This window comes from Caloenas nicobarica, chromosome 20, assembly GCF_036013445.1.
Source record: "Caloenas nicobarica isolate bCalNic1 chromosome 20, bCalNic1.hap1, whole genome shotgun sequence".
Lineage (NCBI taxonomy): Eukaryota > Metazoa > Chordata > Aves > Columbiformes > Columbidae > Caloenas > Caloenas nicobarica.
The window spans coordinates 7,397,000-7,421,489 of record NC_088264.1 but is presented as its reverse complement, the minus strand read 5'-3'; the positions used below and the strand labels follow the sequence as shown (position 1 = coordinate 7,421,489).

The window sequence follows — 24,490 nt, the reverse complement described above, 5'->3', positions numbered from 1 at the left end:
TTGGAGAAAGCTGATGATAATGTGTTACTCATTTTATACAAGGAATTGGAAATTTCTAAATTTATAAGTACTATTCAAAGCTGTATTGGAGAGATTATAGATTACAGCTACACTGTAGTTCTTGTCTTAGTGGTAAACTGGCTTGACCTAATTAGCAAAGCTAAATAAGCAGCACAAAATCAGACAATGATTCATAAGTTATAGAATTTGCATGTAAAACAGCTACTCGTTACAAATGCAGAAGCAAGAGGCTTGATGTTTTTCTTCTTCACACTCAACTACATGTGATAAAACTTAATTCCAAGTTTCTTTTTGGTTGCTTGGGAAAGCACGGATTTTTCTACTTCAGTCTTTGTGAGGAGACAGTTTGCATCTGAAAAGCAGAACTTTCCAGAATTGAAATTGCATTTTACAGCCAAAATTCAGTACTACTTGCTTTTAAAACCTCATCCTTCCCTCAAGTCAGCTTGAAATCAATCAAATAGCTATATTACTTTGAAGATTAAGTGCTTAAAAAGGAAATGATGGTTAGTGCCTGGTTTATTAGGTCAGAGTTATTTTGAGTCCTCACTCCACTCTCATATGATGATTTACTACGTTTTAGTCTCTTTTGTTTGGAAACTGTTTATATAATGAATCAAGAAAAGCAGTGTACTTTGGCCCATCTTCCGTTCATAGAAGAATTGTGGGGTTTCAGTTGAATCTCAGGAGACGGGAAAAACTCAGAGACCACACTAGAGCAAATGGGGCCGAAAGCAGGTATGGTGAGCTGATGACAAAAAGCAAAAATCAAAATGCAGAACACGTCTGTCGTCCTCAAAAAGCTGTGAAGAGAAGGCGAGTTTGGGAGAAGGGCACCTGTTACTGTTGGTAGCTGGAAGCCTTTTAATGTGGAACTAGAAGCCTAGTCTGAGATAAAAACTGAATTTTCTTAAACCCAGCCAGCCAAAGATCCCTCTGCATAGCAAGGTGTCGGGATCAGCTTACTCTTGAAACGATGTTGCTGTTGGGAGTTTATTTCTCTGTATATTTGCACTTTTCTGGGTATATGAGCTTGAGACCGTCAGAGAAGCAATTGGGTTAGACTTGGGAAGTGCTGTCCCTTTCTTTCCAGCGCCACATGGAACCAGTTTTGCAGAGCTTCCTTTCTTTGCTTCTTGAACTTGCACTCTGGGTGGCATTTCCTGCTGTGCTTGCCATATACCATGTTGTGGGTTTGGATTTGTTTTGTTTTCTCTCCAGGCACTTATGGATCTGTGCAGCAAGTCTCCCTGTAAGAATAAAGGCACATGTGTCCAGACTGGAGCCCAGACTCGATGCGTCTGTCCCCCTGGCTGGACTGGTGCTTACTGCGATGTGCCCAATGTCTCGTGTCAAGTGGCAGCTTCACAAAGGGGTAAATCAGCATCCTCTGTGATTTAACTGAAAACATTTTCTTGTGCATCATTCGTTTGCACCTCGTTTCCCAATACACCTGTGAACGCAGCATGCATTGGCGATCCCAGAGAGCTTCATCTCTAAGTGGTCAGTCATGATCACTTTTAAGCTAAAAAAATCTCTCTGCAAGGTTGTATTTGGGGGAGACAAGGCTTTCTTGATTCCCCCTGACATAAGAAGCTAGCTTCTACCATAAAAACATTAGAAACAGGAATTAAATATTTTATGAAGTCTCAGAGTTTCAGTAACGCTGTTTTTCAAGGACTACCTCTTTGAAAAATACTTCAGCTGTTTATGCCTTTCTGCTAAATGCCAGGCAGACCAGGTTTAAGACATGCTGTCCTTGTACAAGAAAGGCATTTTCTAACTCATGCTCTTTGTAAGTGTTCTCGCAGAGAGTAGTGTGCTCTTCAGCTATATAGGTAATACCATGGCCCCCCCAAGTAGTAATTTCCTGCTTCAGATGATGCACATCTAGAAGATGTGCGTTTTAAGTGAATTTCTTCCTGGAAGATGGCTTGTAGCCCAGGCCGATGGGCAGTGTCGTGCCACTTTCAGTCCAGGAAATCCAAACAAGCAGATTCAGCATCAAAGGAGAGAAGGGTGTCAAGCTCCCATACCTTTTGGAGACATGCTGGGTACAAACATTGAACCTTTGTACCGTGACGGCTGTACTTCAGATGCGTATTCACCAGCCGGGGGTAAAATAATAGAGCGATACAAGTATGTTGTGCCAGTGCTGATGCTGATGATCCAAAGGGGATGGGGCGGTGACTTTATTTGGAAGCCAGTTGTGGTTCTGACCCACTGTAACGTAAAGACTAACTCTTCGATTTTGGAGTTTCAACCTTTCATTTCGTTGGGTCTAGCCATATTCATTCCTGGCTGAGCTACCGACGCTGGCGGCAAGTACATTTTACGTGTGTGCTCACTTTATTTAACTCCATCTCAGGAGTCTCAGTGGACCAGTTGTGCCAGCACTCCGGTCATTGCTTCAACGTTGGGAAGACGCACCACTGCCAGTGCCAGGTGGGCTACACGGGCAGCTACTGCGAGGTGCAGCTGGACGAGTGCGACTCCAGCCCCTGCCAGAACGGCGCGACCTGCCGGGACCACCTGGGCGGATACCAGTGCGAGGTAACGCGTGTGGGAAGAGTAGGAAGACGCCTAAACGTTTAGGACGTTGTAGTGCAAAGGAATCGGAATAAATCAGAAACATGTGCAAGTGGTGCAATGGCTTCAAAGAAGGGGGTGAAAGCAACCTGCACTTGGGAGGGATTTTTGATTTAGCTGTGGCAGCAGCAGTGCTCCTGAGGGGCTTTTTAAAACTGAATTAGAAGTGTGATCGTAAGGAGGTGTGGTTGATGGGCATTTGAACTCTCTGCCTTTTTGGAGACAGTTCTTATGTTGAAAGTTTGTTGTTGTTGTTTTTTTTTCTCGAGGTGTGGTTTTTATTAAAATATGTGTAGAATACATTAGAGGAATGTTGTATTCTGCCTGTTGGATGGGCAAAATATCCCTTGCTTCTCAGGGTGAGAGATGCCTTCCACTGCTCTGTGTTTGCTACAGCTGATGCAGGGAGCAGCGCAAACCATGAGGTTATGGCATATCATCCATTCTAAGCTTTTCAGAATGGTAGAACACCTTGGAAGCTCACGCCCAGAAGGAAAGGATGAGTTTTACGTATACCTTAAGTCAAAACTACGAAGCTGGTCTCAGTGCTAAAGGGTGTTGGGATCTGATGGCTGTATTTTGCAGGAATAAAGTCACTCGAATTCAAACGTGCAGTGTGCTGTTGAGTAGTCACACGCTCAAGTTGAGGGCTTAAGCTGGCTGGTTGAGCAGCCCTTGAAATCACTTGCGGTTGTGTGGCTACAAAGGCAGTCACGAGCTGTCCCTTCGAGGGTTGGTTTTGTCTGGGTTAGCCTTCCTCAGATGTCTACCAATGTATCTGTTAGAAGAAGATTATTCACACTTATTTTTATATTGGCAGTGTGTGCCTGGATACCAGGGTGTCAACTGCGAGTATGAAGTGGACGAATGCCAGTTCCAGCCCTGCCAGAATGGAGGAACATGCATAGACCTCGTCAATCATTTCAAGTGCTCCTGTCCGCCAGGAACTCGGGGTATGAAGCTCAGCAATTAAGTGGATGTTACAAGAGTGAATTTTCCTTTGTTACTACTGGTTTCATGACGCAGAGTCTAACGGGAATGCGTTATTTTCTTTTTAAGAATGTTCCCAAAGTGCCCTGAATCCCTTGAGATACATATTTTCTCTTTAAAAATAAATACTGCTTTTTTTGCTTTTTTTCTTTTAAAGGAATAGGTCAAGACAGTGTCATTTGGGAATGTATGATCCATCTTTGGGAATGGAGATGGACTAGATTACCATTAAGGTCTTTCCCAACCATGTCGGTTTTCTTATAGTAAATCCAGGGTTTCTTTTTAGTTAAGATGCTATGAAATATACAGAAAACTTGCTTAGTTCTTGCATAAATTCCAGGGTCCTTTACTTGTTTAAATTTTGGCCCTGCATTGTCCTCTATCCTGGAATTTTGTGTGGAAAAGAAGTTCAGTGCCTCTAGGCTAGCTTAAACTATTTCAGCAAATTTGAGCTCTTTTATTAAATGCATTTAAAAAAAACCCCAAAAGTCTACAGTTACATAATGGTGGTTTTCAGTAAGTGTGATTCCACAGCCTGTCTAATGTCATGTTTCTTGAAACCTAACCTTCCATTTCCCTGTTATACCTCACCTGAGGTCCCTGACTTCTACTTTTGAAAATATTCAGGATTGCACATTTTAACCCATCAGGGAATGCTTTCTCACTTTTTTTCTTAAGTTTATTTCTCAATTCAGTTAAAGATTTTATATTCCTCTGAACTTTCTTTCTGAAGTGTGTCATCTCAATGTAGGCAAAATCTCCAGATGTGTGTCAGATAGAACTAAATTCTTGGTTGATAAAGTAAATTTAAGTAAAATTATAAAATAATATATTTGCTCCTGCCTGTACGTATTACCAGTTCATTCACTTTAGTGTGGTTGTCGGCACATGTCCGTAGTCTGGATTAGTGTTTGTAAATCATTGTGTTAGCAATTCTTCATGTACTGTTCTTAATTTGGCCCTCCAATTTAAAAAAAAAAAAAAAAAGTTGCTTCTTATGTCTATACATCAAAGTGTGTATTTATGTACCAATTTCAGCATTGCCAGAATTTCTGTGTTGAACTAAAGCACCCATCCTCCTTTGAGAGGTACTGAATGTATTGCTTGTAATTCTTCGGTCTTTATTTGTTGAGATGAATTAATTTTTGGCTAAGGCAATTTTTTTTTTATCATCTCTTGAAAGCGAACCCTGCAAGGAGAGGGGAGAAACCGCCATCCCGAACCAGCGTTAGGAGTTTAGTGTAGGTCCCCAGAAGTCACTCTGCAGGAATGGCACGCTGGCCAGGAATCTGGGGTTTATCACAGCTGCTTTCCTGTTGGTTTGTTGTTGCGTGTTTTAACGATGTCGCCACAGATGCTCTTTGCCAAGTTAAATGAATGGTGGGAAGCTCAGAGCCTTGCAGGGGCAGCGCAGGGCTCTCTGGCGATGTTCAGGGCTAAACTGAGTGCATCTTTTTTGGTTCGGTTTTGGTTTTTGTGTTTTTCATTATGCCCTTAAATTAAGTCAAGCGTGAAAGCTGCTAAATACCAGTCTGACCTACCATTGAGAACAGCCTGGGTCTAAACCACATGCTCCCCAGGTCTGATGCGAGGCTGGCTGGCTGCGTGGGGTGTGGACTGCATTAAACTGGGACCTTTACCTGCTTATATGTGGGACATGGTCTTAAAACTTGATGGGCAGTGTAGGAAATGAGGCCATGACGCCGTATCCTCAAACTGTTGCTTTTCACTGTCTCGACAGGCCGTTTCTGCGAGGAGAACGTCGACGACTGTGTGTCGGAGTCGGGAGTGCCGCGCTGCTTTAACGGGGGGCAGTGCATCGACCAGATCGGGGGCTACAGCTGCCTTTGTCTGCCAGGCTTTGCAGGCGAGCGATGCGAGGGAGATATCAACGAATGCCTCTCTAATCCTTGTAACCCTCGTGGAAGTCTGGACTGTGTTCAGCTGATAAATGATTATACGTGCATCTGTCGTAGTGCTTTTACTGGTGAGTAGTTGTAAACATGCTTCCAATTTCAGAGTAGGATCTTGAAAAATGGTCGTTCTTTCCCTTTCTGGCAGTAATGCTGTCTAGTCGCTTCCCTTTACGATATCTGATTGTTTCCCTACACCATGTCTCAGTTTTTTAAACCAATCTTTTAAACCTTCTGAGAAATTTGGCTTCCAGAGCTGTCTCAAAGGAATCTCCTGAGGCACTCACTTGCCAGGTTTTTTTTTTCTGTGATACTTTTCTGTCCTTCATGATCTCACATTTCTAATACTGGAAGTGTAACCGTTCACATGTCAGTCTCCCCATGGCTTTTCCTTTTGCAGAGCAGCATATGAATTTTCTCTATAAATCAGTGTCCTTTTCTACTCCTCGCTCCCATTCTTCCTTACATTGGTGATGTGTTCAGGATGGAATACTGTATGCATAGGCAGTCTATACATTCCTAGCTTAGTGATGTGATCCTTCCACAGTCCAACTTCGAATCACAACTTTGCAAGAATTTCACGCTGCAAACTTGTGTCTCACTCTCTCTAGATCTCTCCTTTGTTAGCATTGCTGCTATTCTGCTTTCTGCCTCCCACGGGGCATAAGTTTCAGCTAATAGTCTCCAGATGTGTCTTAACTTTCAGCTTTACAGTTTCAATGTCAGTTTAACTTCTTATGTATTCAGTTTTCCTCTGTTAAAACCTTTTGCTTTCCTTGCTTACCAGTGACATTCTCTGCATGCTTTACCCGTAGTTTTTGCCTTTTTTTTTTTTCTTAAGACTTAAACTTAGTGGAAAATCGCAGCATCCTTATGATTGTCAGATGCAAAGAAATCACAGACACGTATCTTAAGTATTCACGTAGCAGTTTTTGAATGCATTACCTAGACTGACAAAAGAAGTTCCTAAAAGGACGACATATGAGAGAAGAAGAGCCGGGCTAGCTCGTGGGACACTGGTGCAGGTCATCAGTTTATACTTAAGCCCGTCTGCTAAGCTTGTTTTTATGAATTACATCTCATGTTGCTTTTGGCTCTCATGGAAGGGTTGTTGGAACTTGCGGTGTGGGGAGTGCAGACCTGCTGCACCCTCGGAGGAGCAGGGAGAGCTGCTGTGTCCCAGACGTGAAATCTGTCTGGAAATGTTAGGCGCAGAGGTGGAGCGTGCTTCTTCCTCTAGCTGTTTGTCTTCTGTGCGTTCCACATTGACCCTTCTGCCTGGGAGGGGACGGGGTAGCTTTGCTGTGGTTTGTGACTGAGAGGGTGCCAGAACTCCATGAGCCATCCTGCCCTGTCTGCCAGCACTCGGTCTTGGCTGCACATATGCAGAGACTTCTATTCATGTTTCCTAGGGGGTCCAAGTCATGCTTAGGTCATCCTCATCTTTTTAAAGCCTGGTGTCAGAGTTTGACTCTGGGAGCTGCTGTGAATGCCACTTAGTGCAGTAAGACCTCGCTGTCTAGCTGATCAGTCCGCTCGCTTATCCTGTTCACTCGTGTTGCATCGAGTCCTGAGGGTTGTTCATTCATGGTCAGTGTGTGATTTGCCTTTGGACTCATTGACCATCTCCCAAAAAGTAAAGAAGTCTTAGGAACCCACAAATCAATGTGGTGTAGCACCTTCAACCTCTGTGCCTGGATGACTTGTGGGGATGGTGACAGAGGCAAATTCTGTCTTCGTGCTGGGTTGCAGATATTCTTGAGGAAGCGGACAAGGTGAACTCTCTCTACATACCCTCTGTGGATTCTAGGGTTGTGCCTCCCTCTACAGCTCCTTAGGCAGCTACTTGGTGTGTGTGATCTGAGGATGTGTGCCCTACCTCTGCTGAGGGGATGGGCTCGTTGGAGGGTTTGGCTGGTTGGCTGTTTGTTGGAGCGTTGGCTTTTAGATGTGCGCACACACGTTCACGTTTCTCTGCTCTCTTCTCCCCGTGTGTCTACATCTCAGGTCGTCACTGTGAGAGTGTAATAGACGTGTGTCCCCAGAAGCCGTGTCAGAACGGAGGTACCTGTGCTGTCGCCAGCAATATGCCGGACGGGTTCATCTGCCAGTGTCCTGCGGTAAGCACCGTATCCTCAACCCGAACCGCCTGCCTCAGCTGTAGAGTTCTCTGGTACAGTCTCATTAGTTTCACCGCTCCACTGTAGGCGAAGGTTGTCTTTTCTGTACTACTTGTAAAGTTGCGTCCTTGGACACTCTTTACTCACATCCTTTCGTTTGTCCACTCAGCTGGGAAACCCAGGGCTTCCAGGTGCCCTCGGAGAGTGATGCTGCCTATTGTTACCCCAAACAATTCTGCTCTTGAGGCAGGATAGTTGGCTTTTCTGTCTTAAACCTAGCATTAAATTTCAACAGTTTCTTGCTGTCATGTGTTCTCTGTGCTTACTGCAGGATTCCCCTTGTTCACGGCTCTAGTTCCATTTCAAAATGTAACAGAGCCTTGTAAGTTCCTAGTTCCAGAAAATCATGTCTCCTGCAATGAGGCTAGAGAGAGGAGAAAGGTTTCGCACATGACACCTTGCTTCCAGCCCTCAGAACATTGAAGAATAAGTTTGAGCCTGGTTGTTTTGCTTTTTTTTTTTCTGTAGGGTTATTCTGGAGCAAAATGTGAGTTCAGCAGCCACAGTACTTGTGGACAAGTGAAATGCAAGAAGGGGGAGAAGTGCATCCAGACATCTTCTGGTCCACGGTGCTATTGCCCCAAGCAGTCTGTGGGAGAGGAGTGCCAGACAAACCTGGGTTGTGCCAGTGGCCCCTGCCAGAACGGTGGCAGCTGCCACCCTCATCCTCAGCCTCCTTACTATTACTGCCAGTGCCCTGCTCACACCCAAGGCAGCCAGTGTGAACAGCCTGTAACGTTCAGCCCAGAGCCTCGAGGATGTTTGGATTCCCATTGTGCGGAAAGAGCAAGAGATCACCATTGCGATGAAGACTGTAACACCCATGCCTGCCAGTGGGATGGAGGCGACTGCTCCCTGACGGGGGAAGATCCTTGGGCCAACTGCTCCTCGTCGTTGCGCTGCTGGATGCTTTTCAATGGACAGTGTGATGAGTTCTGCAACACCCCCGAGTGCCTGTTTGACAACTTTGAATGTCAGCAAAACAGCAAGACGTGCAAGTAAGGCTCGATCCTGAGAACAGTTTCTCTGTGTCACTAATATCTCCTGCTAGCACTTTTGGTAGCTGGTATGCTTCGTGCCCGCTGCTCCCTTCTCTGCCGCTGTTTCCATTGCTGGTCCTTGTTCATACTGAAAGTTTGGCACCGAGGAGTTTCTGCTACTTTGTGTGCTTTTCGCCTATTGTTGGGAAGAAGTTCTGGAATTTGTATGCTATGAGCTAAGTTGATAGCCTGAGCAGTGGTAACGTGTTAATGTGTTTGGATGTGCCCTGCTTTCTATGGAAGTGTAAATAGGAGGCATTTCACCTTGTACTGGATTTTAACAGTACTACCTCCTATCCTGAATTTTACTGCATACCAGCAATACCTCTGTTTTTATCCCAGCTGTATTTGCTACCTCTGAATGTGTTTTCCAGATTGTCATGGCACTTTTCAGTTATTCATGATAAATGCAACAGCTTTGCTGTGATGATTTTCCCTTGTTGAGGCAGGGGGTGTTGTAGCTTTATCTTAGTTAACAGAATGAGCAGTTCTCTTCTGCTGGTACCAGAATTGAACCATGTGTTCTTGGGGTGTTCTGTGCTTCCTGCTTTCACTCTGCCACATTGCAAGCTTATCCTGGGCTTGTATTTCTTCTCCTTATATCCTGAATATGAGTGTCATTTTATTTCAAACAATTATGAAGCCTGCAAGGTCTTGGCCCCTGGACTGCAGTTGTATTGTACAGAATGCGTATGTCCTATACCCTGCCTATAACCCCTTTTTGCTGTTCTAGGTATGACAAGTATTGTGCAGATCACTATGCAGACGGCCGCTGTGACCAGGGCTGTAACAGTGAGGAGTGTGGCTGGGACGGTCTGGACTGCGCAGGTGACAAAGCTGAGAAGTTGGCAGAAGGGACCCTAATCATCGTGGTCTTGATGCCCCCCGAAGAGCTGCTGGAGGATGTCCGCAGCTTCTTGCGCACTTTGGGAACCATCCTGCACACCAATCTGAGAATCAAGCTGGACTCTCAGGGGAACCCCATGGTGTTCCCGTACTATGGGGAGAGATCGGCAGCACGGAGCCGGCGATCGCTTGTGGTCATTCGCAAGCGCAGAGAACTAGGGCAAGAGGTCATTGGGTAAGTGGATGCCTTCGTGTTCCTCTGGCCTTGTTATCCTGGTAGCTCTTGCTTGTAGGTGTCTGGGGCATTCTGGACCTTCTAGAGCTGTAGTCTGTTTTTTTATGGGGAAATGTAGAGCTATTGCAATGGCCAAATTCAGCGCTGGGGTGGAAAGATTCACTTAAAAGGCTGCAGCTTCACCTAGTGCTTTGGCAAAAGTTTCTGTTGCTGAATTCTGTGCCCTCTTACTGTGTCTCTGCAGCACCAGGGTGTTCCTGGAGATTGACAACCGTCAGTGTGCGGAGGATTTGGAGCAATGCTTTCAGAACACAGAAGCTGCTGCGGCTCTCTTAGCTGCTCAGGCCATCAAGGGCATGTTGCCCTACCCATTCGTGTCTGTCCAAAGTAAGTAATTGCAGAGGGGAAACTGCATGTGAAGAAGGGCAGTCATCGAACTTGGGCTTTGCAAAATTCGTGCTCAGATTATTGGGCATCATCTGAACATGTCTCACAGTTCAGCGTGGTTTCTGGGAGGTGGCTTCTTCATGTCTGTAAGTGCAATATGCTTATTCTGCTCTGAGGGGATATCTGGTTAGTAAGGCAGGGCATTTAAGTTTGGAACCTAGATGTTTTAATACCCATAGAAACAGTGATCTGTCGTGTGCTCCAGCAGCGTGTCACACGCTGCAGTGATCTTGTCTGCACTAAAAACCATTCTTGGTCTCTAAGCTATGAATTCAATGATACAGGTGCCATTAGAGAGAAAGCATGGGGGGTATTCCTCACTCTGCCAGTGTTTTCTCTTCTGGCAATACATAATTCCTTTTTCTACTCCCCGTCCCTCAAACTGAGGCTTGGCTGCAATCTTGTAGTAGATTGGTGATATCACTATTCCTAGTTGGATTGTGCTTGTATAATTATGTAGATCTGCTCTCTCTGCACTGATTCAGGGTGGCTGTCTTCAGCTAGCAGGGCTCTTGAGGAAAGAGCAAGATCTTGTTCAGCGGTCATATGCTCTAAAAATATTTTGAGAAACAAGATCAAGGGAAGCCAGAAAGACGGGATGTATTCTGAAACAGTTGCAGCAGAGCCTAAACTTCCTCAAGCCTTTGCTCTAAACGCATCGCAGTGTAGAGACGATGCACTCACTGTGGGGAAGACTCTGAGTGCAAAAATAAAGTATGTAGATGGAAGATCATAATCTCCACTTTGCTAATCTCATTGTATTTTAACTGGAATTTTTTAGGTGAGCCCTTGTTACCACCGAAGACCCAGTTACTTTACCTACTTGCTGTGGCAGCTTTGATCATCCTCTTAATCCTTCTCCTGGGTGTGATGATGGCAAAGCGCAAGCGCAAACATGGTTCGCTGTGGCTCCCAGAGGGCTTTATTCTGCGCAGGGATCCTAGTAATCATAAGCGCAGAGAGCCGGTTGGGGAAGATGCTGTTGGACTCAAGTAAGTTTGCATTTAGGCCGCTGACAGTGTGTTTATTAGTGTGCTAGAGGACTTTGAGAACATGGTGTATAAATCTTTCATCAAAGGCACTTAACTCCATAGAGAAGGTTGGCTTTTAAGCCAGAACTTCTTAGGCTATTTCTCTAAATTTTAATACATCTGTTTTGCACAGAAGAACTTTAATTAACTGTAAGTGATAAAATGCTAGTAGAGAATCTGATCTCCTGGTCATGTTTGGTTTTCTGACACACTGCTAAGTTCAGTCGTTGGGTACTGTTTGCATAATTTCCTCCTGGAATAGATGAGACATTTTTAGGTTGATAGGTGACAAGAAACTTTTAATACATCTAGCTCAATGTGTTAAAGACATGACTCAGAAATAATGGAAAGTTTCAAAAGAAGAGTCCCATTTGTGCAGTTTTTGATTTCCACTGAATTAACCAAGTTTACAGTTGTAAATGCATTTAATGCCACTGCTGCGGGCCTGCGATTTCTAATTTCTTGGTCTCTACATTTGCAAGCTGCCAAACATGCAAGCATCCCATCCGTGATCTCTGCAGGCTAGTGTAAGTAGCAGCAGTAGCACCTGGTCAACCTGCAAAGTAACTTGTTCTCCTTGTTTGTTAGAAATCTGTCAGTCCAGATACCAGAAGGTAACCTGGCAGACTCTGGACCAACGGAACACTGGGCAGGTGATGGTGGACCTCAGCCAAAGAGAGCAAAGGTAAGGAGCTCCAAGCCTTGACTATCGCCTGAGACTGCTAGTGAGGAAAACAGCTGCATTAACTTCCAGAGTAATGCCCCTTGCTCAAAACCTCCCTTTGCTTAGGGATTTGTAATATGTAATTGATGATACCTGAGGAGCAAATCCTCAGGTTAACGCTGCCACCATGAGCCAGTAGAGAAACCAGGTAACTTGTGTTCCAGTGTTCTCTCCCTACTCAGACCCTGCTGCCTCGAAGCGAAGAGGTTGACGGTGGTGTAATATCTTGCAGTTCAGGCCTGATAACATATGGTGGGAGTGTGAAAGCTGAGAATGTCAAGCAGAGGTAAATGGAGACCATCGTTAGCCCAAAACAAAGCACAAACAAAACACAGAAGTGAATAAACTCAACAAAACTAAGAAAACCCCAAGAAATTTCAGTGTCTTTGGCCACTTGACAAGCATTTTGAAGCAACTACTTCTTTCCTGTGCTCAGGCTGAGGACCAGGCCTTGCTCCCAGAAGGTGACGAGCAGATCGACCAGCGCCAGTGGACGCAGCAGCACTTGGAGGCAGCAGACGTCTGTGGGAGCACGTCACTAGCCCTTACACCGCCGCAGGCAGACCAAGAAGTGGATGTTCTGGATGTCAATGTCAGAGGGCCAGGTCAGTACTCAGCGTGTCCTTGTCTTCTGCCAGCCAGCCACCCAGCTCTGCAACGGCCGGGACTGCTAACATCTAAAAATCATGTGGAGTATACAGGAACACCAGCAGCATTTTTATGGTACTAGAGGGAAGCTCATGTGTGCTCCAGGAAAGAAAGCTGGAGAGATTGGATTATGGTCTGTAGCACGTGGAATATCGTGTAACCAGGAGAAAAAGAGTTCATTTAGTAAGCACCTGTAGGAACTAGAGCTATAGGATCTCCTTTATAACAATTTGTGCCTAAAAGATATTGTCAAAATGCCATTGCGGCAGAAATTTGGAATGCATAGTTGTGCTGGAAATAACCCCCGGCTTCTCTAGCTGGCCCACTGCGGAGATTTATACCAGGCTTTGCTAAGGACCAACTTAACAGACACCTTGAGTATAAACCCTGCTATCTGGGGTGGAAGCAAGGGTGGCCTTTTCCTGAATAAGATGACTTCTGGCAGACAGTCCACCCTTGTTAGCGCTGTGAGAGACATCTGTGCTGGAACAGAGCAGCAATGCAGCAAGCTTGTTGATGATTTTTTTTTTTTTAATTCACTGATTTGTATCAGCTTACAGTGATCAACTTACTGAATTCATAACACAACTGTGAACTTTGAAGGAGACTTCTTTAACACACATGCAGGCTTGCTCTCTTTCAGTCTCAAATGACTGGATGCAGTAAGAATGCTCTGCTGCATTTTATAAGTGTAGAACTAAGGCTGTGTAACCTGGTAAGGGACTGGGTAGGTCATCTGGTAATAACTCATTCCTGTCTTCTGAGAGGAGAGAGTTGGCCAAGAACTTCATCCTGGTCAGAAGAGCTACAAGCATGGCTCTTGTTCATATGCAGAGAGTGATTCTGATGATACTGCTGTCATTGCTTTTTATTGGCTTTTGTGGGAATATTTCCGTGCAATTTAATGATGACTTGGACCCATTCTCTCAGTTCCTTTCTATTGTCTTTTCTGCTCATTGATCCGTTAGCTCTCCTAAATGCAAAGCACAGGGAAAGAGGGATTTCTGTGTAATAAGTGTGAGAACATAAACCATCAGTTTCTGCCAAATTTAAGCTTTTCTTTATTTCCCCTATTGAAGCTTCTAGTTGTGTGGCAGGGTAAAAGCTTTCCAAGTGCAGGCTGTAACATTCTTAAGACTTCGGGCTGCTTATTTTCACGTTCACTCAAAGCTTTGTCCAACAATAGCAATGGAATAATAGTAACGTGGAGGTTGCTTTCCCGCCATTCAGATGTGACTGTGAAGCTTGCGGCGAGCTGCTATCAGCTATATCCCCCTCTGTGGCATCAGAAGCAAGCAGCCGAGTTACCGTCAGGGGGAGAAATGGTTTAAAAACTCTGAGAAGTGTTGGAGTAATGGGTTAGTAAGGAGGGCAAGGATTCCTCACAGGTGATGCAGCTATGCGGCTGCCCTATGCAGGCAGGGGGAAGAAACAGGCACTTCTGAGAGGCAGTTCATCTGTGTCTCCAGCAGAAGTCTCCTGAAGAGTAGATGGCTCACACTCCGGTAATGCTTGGCTGCCCCTAGTTACAAAGGGTGTTTGGGCTGGAGCCATCTGAAGCTGAGTTAAATCCTGGCCAAAGGTCCGGGCGGCAGGTAGAACAGTAGAGAACTTTTCTGGAGAGAGGAGAGGCAAGTCGAAACGCCTCGGTGCACCACGGGTTGTTCCCTCTCTTCATCCAGCACCTTCTGCAGTCTCTCAAGTTTAGGGGGATCCGAGAGGTCCAGTCTCCTGCAGAAGAATCACCTACAGACTTTGCTGGTGGGTTCTCTACCTCCCAGCTTTCGGTATATTGTTGCTGTGTAAGAGTCTTTCAGCTGTATCTATCTGTTGGACTTCTGCCTTTACCATCTTGCTCCAAGTTTTACATTTACTCAGGGTCTGTCTTCTTGAAAGAAAAGTTTTTTAAAAATTCTGCTATCACCTTCGTCTCCCCATGCTGTTCTTTCTCTGTGTCCCCCAGAGTGGTGAGGACATTCTTTTCACTGGAGTTACTGTGAGCGTGTGACCAGGGTAATGCAATTAAAGGCATAACTGGTAACACCACCTATAATTAAAACTGATTAACTGTCCCTATTATATGCCCCTCTTTTTCAGTTACTAAAACTTCAGTGGTTCAGACTGGAATTTTCCATGCTGTGTGTCTGCCTCCAGCTGGATCCTTTTGGGTTCTTTTCCAACTATTTTAGAGAACAAGCTGGAAGGAGGCAAAAAGACATTGTGTCCACGGCTTTTCTCTAGTAGTCCATCAAGCACTTCATTGTGACCATCTAGCTGGATGTGCTTTTTGCTAGCCTCATAAAACTACCAGTGTGTGGCCAACTTAAAAAGCTTTGAAAAGAGCTGCACGTACCTGAGAGACTTTTCGGGAGGGTGTCAGCTAATTTTTTGAAGGATTTAGAGTATACTATCACTGTGACCCTGTAGAGCAGCTGGGTATCATCTGTCCAGGACTGCAGTGATTGAGCAAGGAAGACCTTTCCTACGAGTGGTTTTCCCAGGGTTCTGGTGCTGGAGGAAAGGAAAGCTCCTTTCTGTGCTCTGTCTCTCTGTTCTTTGTGTCGGGGCAGTACGGAGGAGACCACAGCCTGACTTGAATACTGAGAAGCATTCATTTGGGACAAGGAAGCAGAGCCAGCAGTGGGAGGGAGAAGCACAAAAGGGAGGCATAGCCTTGGACAAGCAGGCAAGAGGGTCTATAGACAGGACTGGGTCTTGGAACTGAACCATACGTCAACAACTCGCCGCCGTCCAACAGATCCTGAGAAAGTAGCTCGGTGAAAGGCTGCGTGTCCTGCGGTTGTGAGCCACTAGGAGGGGTGGGCACGCTGCTGCTGCCAGCCTGGAGCCGCAGCCGCCACCGCTGCGCCTGCTCCGCACCTGGCCCTGCTGCACAGTCATCCATTTCTAGGAAGTTTTGGGGCTGCCCTAAAATAGAGAGAGACAGGAAAGCCTGCTGATCAGACGTTGGGGAATGGGAGCAGGGTGTTAAAGCCCTGTATATTACTTTCAACAGGAGACAGTCACCTTCTTTATCTGCTCAGAATCCGAATTCTGCTGTATTGCCCTCTGCAGGCTCGCACACTGGTTCATTCAGTGCAGATAGAGCACTGTAGATTTGAGTTGTGCGGGCAGTGAATCATAGAACAGTTTGGGTTGGAAGGGACCTCCAAAGCTCCCCCAGTGCCCCCCCCGCCATGAGCAGGGACATCTGCACCAGCTCAGGTTGCTCAGAGCCCCGTCCAGCCTGGCCTGGGATGTCTCCAGGGATGGTTCAGCCACCACCTCTCTGGCCAACCTGGGCCAGGCTCTCACCACCCTCAGTGTAAAAAATTTCTTCCACATGTCTAGCCTCAATCTCCCCTCCTTTAGCTTAAAAACATCACCCCTTGTCCTATCACAACAGGCCCTGCTAAAAAAAATCTGTCCCCATCTCTCTTATAGTCCACTTTTAAGTACTGAAAAGCCGCAATAAGGTCTCCCCGGAGCCTTCTCCAGGGAAGCTGCTGTCTGTAGGGTCCAGGAAGTTCCCCTGCTTGTCCGTGGAATAAATCAAACAGTTGCTGAAAGATTTGTCTTGTGTTCCAGTTAGTGAGTCGTGCCTGAGAAGCAGAATTTGTATTCACCCTTGCAGAGCTCCAGTCAAGCGCTTAGCACAGAGTGTTTCACTCCTGCTGCGTTCTCAGCCCCTCTTACTTTCCGGGTGCCTGCAACGTGTGGGGGTAAAGCAGTAAAATCAGTAAGCAAGCATTAGTGTCTGCCGTTGGAGTCTTTGGGTTTAGGTAATTGAATATGCCGTGAAGTTCAGAGTGTGCTGAAACTGAAGCACTAGGCTGTTGATACATTGCTGAAAATAGGCGGATGTTTCATTAACAAGGGTAAAAAATCAGGGTGAGGCAGTCTACCTGGACCACCCTCTCTGATCAGCAGAGGGAGGGAGATTCTTCCAAGGGATCCAAGTTAAATTAGAGGTCTGGAGAAGCCTTTCTTCTTCCAGTGTCAATGGAAGGATCCCTGTTGGATGAATGGTCCTAGCCTCCATTTAGCCTTTGTGGATGTCCCATCACTGGAGACTTGTGGAGAGACATGAGCCCGGTGTCTTCCAAAGCACTCAAACTGTGGGGAGACTTCCCGGAACGTGTAGCTATGGGCAGTCGGTGCTGTGATGGTGCGTGGGGAGGGTGCTACTGGTACACCAGTGAGTGATACTGGGTTAGATCCTGTTCTGTGCTCCCTTCCTACGTGGTGTCCTGCTGTGGAAGTACAGTGTGTGCTTGATCACTCTGCTCAGAACTCCGGTCGTGCCTGTTATTAAAAGCAATATGAGGTTGGCTCGGGCATTCATCCAGGGGCAGTTTTCATCTTCGGGTGCTTGACTGTCACAGCTTCATGGGCCTTTATTAAAGACTTTTTGTAATAGATACAAAGGCTGTTGTCTGCATTTCTCTTCAGGTTACTGTCTGCAAAATGCCACCAGTAATCACTGTCTTATTGTCCAGTAATTTTTCTGTCGGTTGTTTGTTTTCTCCAGGTATATGATTAGAACATCCACATGAATAGTTAGTAATCTGAAGCCTTTGGTTTTTATAGCTCTTGCTTCTCTCTAGGAGCTTAGCTAGCCTTTACATTTTGCGGAAGTTTTCCACTTTAGCAGTAAATGTTTTTTGTTTTGGAATGATCTTATTTATTTGAGAAGTATCTAAGTTCTGTTGAGGTTGCAGAAAGTATTAAAGTTCTACTTGGGAAGGAAACAACTCACTGACTCTGGACTTCATGATAAGAGACGATGTTTGAGTTAGTGGCTGGAGGGGTTGTCTCTGGCTGTGGGTGCTCAAGGGGAGAGGATGGTGTGAGGGTTTCCTTTCCTTTGCTGTCACCGTCAGGTTGCTACGATAACATCTCTTCCGTTGCAGATGGATGTACTCCGCTTATGTTGGCATCTCTGCGTGTGGGCAGCTCCGACATCAGCGAGGATGATGAGGATGCAGAAGACTCCTCAGCAAATATAATAACAGATTTGATCTACCAAGGTGCCAACCTGCAGGCCCAAACAGACCGTACTGGGGAGATGGCACTGCACTTAGCAGCCCGTTATTCAAGAGCAGATGCTGCGAAACGTTTGCTGGATGCTGGTGCGGATGCTAATGCACGGGACAACATGGGACGGACTCCCCTGCATGCAGCTGTAGCTGCTGATGCCCAGGGTGTCTTCCAGGTACAGCAACTGAAAAACCCCTTTTAGAGCAGTTGTGCTGTGTAATTAAATGATCCCATCCAAGCTGCACTCTGTTCACTCACAGCCTTGCTCTCATGCTTTCCACAGTGTGGTGACCAGGTGAAACTGTATTTTACATCCAGTTTCTTCAGGTATTCATAGTATGAAGAACTCAGCATGCATAAATCATCTGACGTGTATTTATTTGGTCTGTTTGCCTCTGTCACCTGTTATCTGTGTCTTTGCGTTTCAGTGCTCAGGCTGCTTTTTCATTACAAAGTTTCTCTTGAGTTTCTGCCAAATCCTCAGTTTTGCCCCGTAGCAAAAACTTGTCTTCCCCTCTTGTCCAGATCCTGATCCGTAACAGAGTGACAGACTTGGATGCTCGGATGAACGATGGAACAACCCCATTAATTCTGGCTGCACGACTGGCTGTGGAAGGAATGGTGGCCGAGCTAATTAATTGCCAGGCAGATGTGAACGCCGTAGATGACCACGGTAATGTGAACGCAACGTACTGGGCTGGGCAAACTTTTGTCATGGTGCAAGCAAGAAGGAGTGGGCTTCTGCTGTCCTGGAGTGTGGTCTGCTCATGAATTCTGTAGCTAAATCAGACCCTGAAGCTCTTCTAGCAGTGATAGACTGCAGGCTGCTGCACAGTGGCTCGGTTAGACTGTCCTGGAAGAGAAGCAGAAGAAATATGGGGTTGGATATACTGGGATTTTCTGGACTGCAGATATGACTCTGTGGATAGTAAAAAAAAAAAAAATAAATAAAAAAAAATCCCACAGCAAGTGCAGAAAGTCCCATTGCAACCTGGTAACATAGGGGTATGTCACAGATTTCCGAAGCGTAAACATGACTTTCAGACATGTTCACATGCTGTGAGCTGTACTTCAGTTGCTTTCTTCCCTCAGTGTACACTGTCCATCTTGGTGCTTTAGAAAATAACTCCTCGGTTTGTTGCTGAAGTTTTGGGGTTTCCCTGCAGGTAAATCTGCTCTTCACTGGGCTGCTGCTGTCAACAACGTGGAAGCAACACTAGTGCTGCTAAAAAATGGAGCCAACAGAGACATGCAGGATAACAAGGTACCGTTTGGGTGTGCTCAGCATGGCTGTGCTTTCTAACACAAGGGATCTCCTTGCTGTTGGAACTGGGCTAAGTTCAGGTTTTCTAAACTGGGTGCTCAGTGCAGGTCTTCCAAACCCAGACCGTGACTGGAATTCCCCCCAAGTGCTGGATGTCTTGTAGTGCCGGACGTCCCGTAGGATTTGTGATGTGGGAGAGCAGTTCTCTTTCTTGTGTGGCCAAGTCCTGGGCATCAGTGCTGCCCTGCAATGTGCAATCAGTTCTGTGTGAGAGCACCGGGGTGAAGTGCTGCTGGTGTCAAGCAGCTGGATTCTGGTTAGCAGGGAGCCGGATGTGGTGGCACACCAGTAGTCACGTCGTGTCACCTTTCCAGGGATCTCAATGCAGGGTGTCTATGGGGGAGAAGCTGGTCTGTTTGAGAGACAGTCTGTAGTGTGCAGACCTCCTATAGCTTCACTGTTAGTTTTTGCTGTGGCTTGGTCCTTGATTTCTTTCACCTGATTAGTTGTTTTGGGTTTTTTTTAATTATTATGTGTTGCTCAGTGGATTTTAGAGCTACCAACTTAGCTGCAGTTCTTCACTAGGCTGTTTGAGTCCTTTGTACCTTTCCCTGACAGGGGACAATGGGAGAAAGGCACCAGGTGTTTTCACAGTTCGTCCACGGACCCGTGGCAGAACTGTGCGCTTCTTGGTGCACACAGTTTAGCCTGTGTGCTCCACTGCCATGCATGAAATCATCTCCTGCAATCTGCCTTTTTCAATGAGCATCTCCCCGGGTGGGTTGTTCTGGGAGGCAATTAAGGTGTCAGTGCATTAGATGATGTTTCCAGTTGTTGCCGCACCATTAAGGGAGCGTTAGCTGTAAGTGAAGCCACTAAAATACCTCTTCTCTGTGTTTTCAGGAGGAGACGCCGCTCTTCCTTGCTGCTCGGGAAGGCAGTTTCGAAGCAGCAAAAATCTTGCTGGACCATTTTGCCAATCGAGACATCACGGACCACATGGACCGCCTGCCCCGAGATGTGGCCCAGGACCGCATGCACCACGACATAGTGCAGCTTCTCAACGAGTACAACGTGGCGCACAGCCCCGCCGGGCACCCCGGCGCCATGCTGAACTCTGCCCTCTCCCCAGTCATCTGTGGCCCAAATAGGTCCTTCCTCAATCTGAAGCACGCTTCGTTAAGCAAGAAGTCACGAAAACCGAATGCCAAAGGCATCATGCCCACGAACCTCACCAAAGATGCGAAGAGGAGAAGGAAGAAGTCCCTCAGTGAGAGCAAAGGGCAGTTTTCAGAGAGCTCAGTCACCCTGTCACCAGTTGATTCCCTAGAATCACCCCATGCTTTTGCATCTGAACCAACGTCGTCTCCTGTGATGCCGTCGCCGGGGGTGTTGCACTCATCGCCCAGCTCGCTGCTGACCGCTCCGTCGGTGCAGGCTGCACACACGATGTCCTTCTCCAACCTCCACGAGATGCAGCCCTTAGGACGTGGATCCAGCACCGTGCTCCCGTCCGTCAGCCAGCTGCTTTCGCAGCACAGAACCACCCCTCCGAACAGCGGGCTCGGCAGGCTCCGGCCAGCCAACGTCTCCACCGAGTGGATGAACCGTATGGAGGTGAACGACTCCCAGTACGAGATGTTTGGCATGGTGCCGCAGGTGATGCATTCTCACCCCAGCGTTTCTCAGCAGAGCGGTTTGGTTCAAGCAGATACGAAGCACATGGGGGTGTCCAGGGAGTCTCTGCCCCCCATCATGACTTTCCAGCTGGTTCCCAAGGGTGGCATAAACCAGCCAGCACTGCCGCAGCAGGCCCAGTCCAACTGTGCTCAGAACATGGCTGCTCCTCTTGGCTCCATGTACCAGATCCCGGATTTAGCTCAGCTGCCCAGCGCCTCCTTCTCCATGGCTGCCATCCCTCAGCAGGACGGGCAGGTGGCTCAGACGGTGCTCCCAGCCTACCACCAGTTCCAGAGCTCCATGGGCAAGTACCCCACGCCTCCGTCACAGCACAGCTGCTACTCCTCGGCCACAGAACGGACTCCTAGCCACAACCGGCACTTACAAGGGGAGCACCCGTACCTGACGCCGTCGCCCGAATCTCCAGACCAGTGGTCAAGCTCTTCCCCACACTCTGCCTCTGACTGGTCTGATGTGGCAACCAGTCCCGGTAACAACCAGCGCGGGCCGGCGGCCGCTCACATGACAGAGCAGCAGCGCAACAACATGCAGGTGTACGCCTGAAGGCTGGCCAAGGCGAAGCCCGATTAAAGCGGACTCCAGAACTCATGAAGGTCTTCCAGGATGGAAATGAAGAACCATTTTAGTATCCAAGAGTCTTAATGAGCCCAGGCTGTTCTTTCCTTGGAGGAACTGTGGTCGCTGTAGGCTTGTATGCTTTTATGCTAAACAGAGAACTGTAGAAGCTGGTGATGGAGAAGACCAGCTGGGTCACCTCTAACCAACTCCCGTGCACCTTGGTGTGATTGCTCTCTGCACTGGATTCTCCAGTCTGCTTTTAAATATATTCCACCATTTCTTTGGGGAGACAGCTCTTCAGCTTAATGCATCTCATGGTCATTTCTCCAGAAGTTTAGCCAAAACCAGCTTTGTATCCTTATTTTGTTACTTCTTTTGTTACTCACATAACCTCTCTCTGAAGCACCTTCTACTAGTTCTCCTCGAGTTCAAGTTGTCTTGACACAGCTCAGAGCTGCCCCGCGTTCCTGGACCCCTCCTTCCCGCGGCTGCTCCTGCTCAGCAAGCGAGCTGGAGCTCCCAAAACACCTGCAGGTCAAGGGACACCTTCTGTCACGCAGCTTCACCCTTCCCTCTTCACGAGCTTTTGTCTTGTACAGACCCACTAGCGCCCCTTAGAGTTCTCACTGCCTGCCCCCCAGGTATTATGAGGTTATATATACGTATACTCTTAGGTTTTTTGTTTATTTGTTTGTTTTCTTACTGAAAACGCTGGTCTGACCTGGTCTTTCCCCTGTGGTGGCCTGTAGGCACATCTCTCCCGTGTTGTATGTCTTCCCCAAGACACACTTGACCATTTTGACACACTACCCTCCCCGTGCCCCCGGCCTACCAGGTGTGTCTGTGACCGCCTTCACGGGCTCCCATGCCAGAAGAGATGTCCTGCAGCTGACACAGGCCTGTTGGGAAATTCTTGGGCTGAGCACGAGTGTTTCGAAACTTGGTATTAACAACACAAGCTCCCAGCGTTCTTGCACAGTACTCCCCTCCCCTCCATCCAAGGGTGGCTGTGTCTCCTGTCCTCCAGGTACCATATGCTGCCTCTTTATGGTATTATCAAGTGTTGAGGGTGTCGTTTTGTGTTTGCAGTGCGTGTCTTCCTGCGTCAGGAACGGCGTCCAGCCCTTTGAAAGTGGCCCTTTCTCTCCAGCCCTGGGGCAGGGCTGCCTCGGCTTCCCCTCCCCGTCTGCAGCACTGACTCCCCAGCAGGCTTCCAGCAGCAGCGTGCCTGAAGCCAGGAGCTGGGCTTAAGCAGCAGACCGAATAGCTCAGAAACTGTTGCCTAATGCAGTTTGGTTAACAGTTTCGGGGCTGTCCTCTGCTCCCAGCTCCAGCCTGTATTGAGGTTTCCCAGCCGAGGTGCCCCACGCGCTCTGCGGGATGGTAGTGCCATTTGTACTGCAGCTCCCCCGACATTTTGGGGGTTACGGAAGCCAGCTGTCGCAGACCTTGAACAAACAGCCGTTCTTTCTGCTTTGTCTGTGAGAGTAATGCTTCCCTGAAGGGCTCTGAACCAGTCAGCAGCCGAAGTGAACATTTCTAGGGATGGTTTGCTCCTACCTCTTCAGGGGAACCCTGCAGACGCGCGTTCCAAAGACATCGGGGCTGTCGACTGCCGCCAAAGGACAGAGGAGGCTGCTCCCCTCCGAGCAGCGGCCACTCAGCATCCTACCATGTACAGTATTTTCTCTGATGTTTCTTTCTATTCTAATCAAGAGTAAAAAGCTTTTTCTTTCGATTCAACTCAATGGTACATGAAGGCAGGGCCTCAGGAGGAGCTGGTTCCCGGGGCCATCGTTTTGGGCTGAAATTTTTAATTCTGAAGTTAACTGCTTTTTAGGACGCACGCAGTGTTCCCCGGCACGCTCGCCGCAGCGTGTCCTGTGAAGTTTTGCTGCAACCGACTTGGATCTCCAGGCCAGAGCCCACAAGCTCCTGGAGGTCTGTCCAGGTACAAGTTTCACTGCAAATAATGAAGTGTTGCTACATCGATGCTAAAGAAACAAAGGGCTTTTCCTCATTAGCCCCAGATAACCAAGTGCCTTTTTATATATGTGGCTACCTTTTACAAGATGAGTGCTTCTGCGGAATGAAGCCAGTTTTGGCCTGGCGTGTTAATATGATGGCCCTCTGCCTTTTTTTTAACTACTTGTAAAGATAATATCTCCTTAAGGTGGTATTTTATCTCGTAAGTTGTAGAGTAACCATTCACACAGCAGCATTTTCCTATATTAATAATGGAAAATATTTGCTTATTTTTACATTTTTTATAAAAGTCTTTTATGAAAATAGTTTCTGCAAAATGTATAAGCAATTTTTATCCCCAGAATAAAGTGTATGTGCCCAATGTCTGCATGCTGTTGTTTTCTTTCGCCTTCCTGGCTGCTGCGGCATAACCGCTGGAGTATAAGGACAAGATTAGAAGCGGATCACTGCTGTTCGACAGCTGTTCAGAGCCCTGGAAAGGGGGGACTCCTTGGGGCCTCTGCAGTCTGGGTCAGGAGGGAGCTTTTTGGGGATCAAGGTGCTCTTTTGCTGGGGCTCGGCAGCACAGGAACCCCACCGCTTAGCTCCGTGCGAGGGAGCTGTGCCTGGGAGCTGGCAGCAGCCTTGCTCGGGTATAACAGGAGGTTTCTGCGTCTCTTGGTGAGCTGAGGAGGGCAGAAACCAGCAGCCAGGTATACTGGGTGGGACTGGGATGGAGCCTTTTTGAGATGCTTTGAGTAAGAGCTCTTGCATGCCCGGGACTCTGGGAGTCAGGGCTTTCTGGTCGTTTTTAGAAAGGTCATGGGCAAGCATGGCTCAGGCCATGGTTCATGGGGATGCGGTTTCGCTCGCTGTTTCAGGTCCCCCTTGCTTCCCCAGACTGCTCCTGTTCCTGCAGCGGGAGGACCCTCATCCCTGGCACTGAAGCTGCCCCGGCTTTGGCTTGACAGGCAGCTGATGCATGAAGATGTGTGGTTCTCCAGCCTCTAAAACAGGGAATCATGGCTCCTCCGTGCTGTGTTTTCAGACTTGGAAAGGTTGACTTGAACGATTAGAGAACAAATGGCTGCGCTCCTGTATTTTGAACAGGGAGGTGCCACCAAAGCCGTGGGCTCTGCCGGCGCTCACCCAGCCAGTTTCCAGCTCTCACTGCGGACTCGGATGGGGCCAGTAGCTGAATTACAACTCCTCACAGGGATAAAGCTGCTGGGGATGTTTTACGAGTTTAATATTCAAAGAGCGCAGCTCTTTTATCTTCTAGTAGAGCCAGTTCGGCA

At 47.4% G+C, this 24,490-nt stretch overlaps 1 protein-coding gene across 1 annotated transcript in view; it reads left to right on the top strand.

Moving 5' to 3' along the window:
* Window positions 1–23,565, top strand: part of NOTCH2 (notch receptor 2) — an 86,041-nt gene extending 62,476 nt beyond the window's left edge. Inside the window, exons 19-33 of the mRNA XM_065649147.1 lie at window positions 1,243–1,396; window positions 2,390–2,574; window positions 3,431–3,563; window positions 5,342–5,587; window positions 7,521–7,633; window positions 8,162–8,691; window positions 9,467–9,814; window positions 10,059–10,201; window positions 11,043–11,253; window positions 11,881–11,977; window positions 12,453–12,621; window positions 17,578–17,879; window positions 18,230–18,377; window positions 18,871–18,968; window positions 19,872–23,565. Coding sequence (XP_065505219.1) covers window positions 1,243–1,396; window positions 2,390–2,574; window positions 3,431–3,563; window positions 5,342–5,587; window positions 7,521–7,633; window positions 8,162–8,691; window positions 9,467–9,814; window positions 10,059–10,201; window positions 11,043–11,253; window positions 11,881–11,977; window positions 12,453–12,621; window positions 17,578–17,879; window positions 18,230–18,377; window positions 18,871–18,968; window positions 19,872–21,212 — 4,218 coding nt within the window. The 3' untranslated portion in view covers window positions 21,213–23,565. The remainder of the gene's footprint in view (window positions 1–1,242; window positions 1,397–2,389; window positions 2,575–3,430; window positions 3,564–5,341; window positions 5,588–7,520; window positions 7,634–8,161; window positions 8,692–9,466; window positions 9,815–10,058; window positions 10,202–11,042; window positions 11,254–11,880; window positions 11,978–12,452; window positions 12,622–17,577; window positions 17,880–18,229; window positions 18,378–18,870; window positions 18,969–19,871) is intronic.
* The last annotated feature ends 925 nt before the right edge of the window (window positions 23,566–24,490 follow it).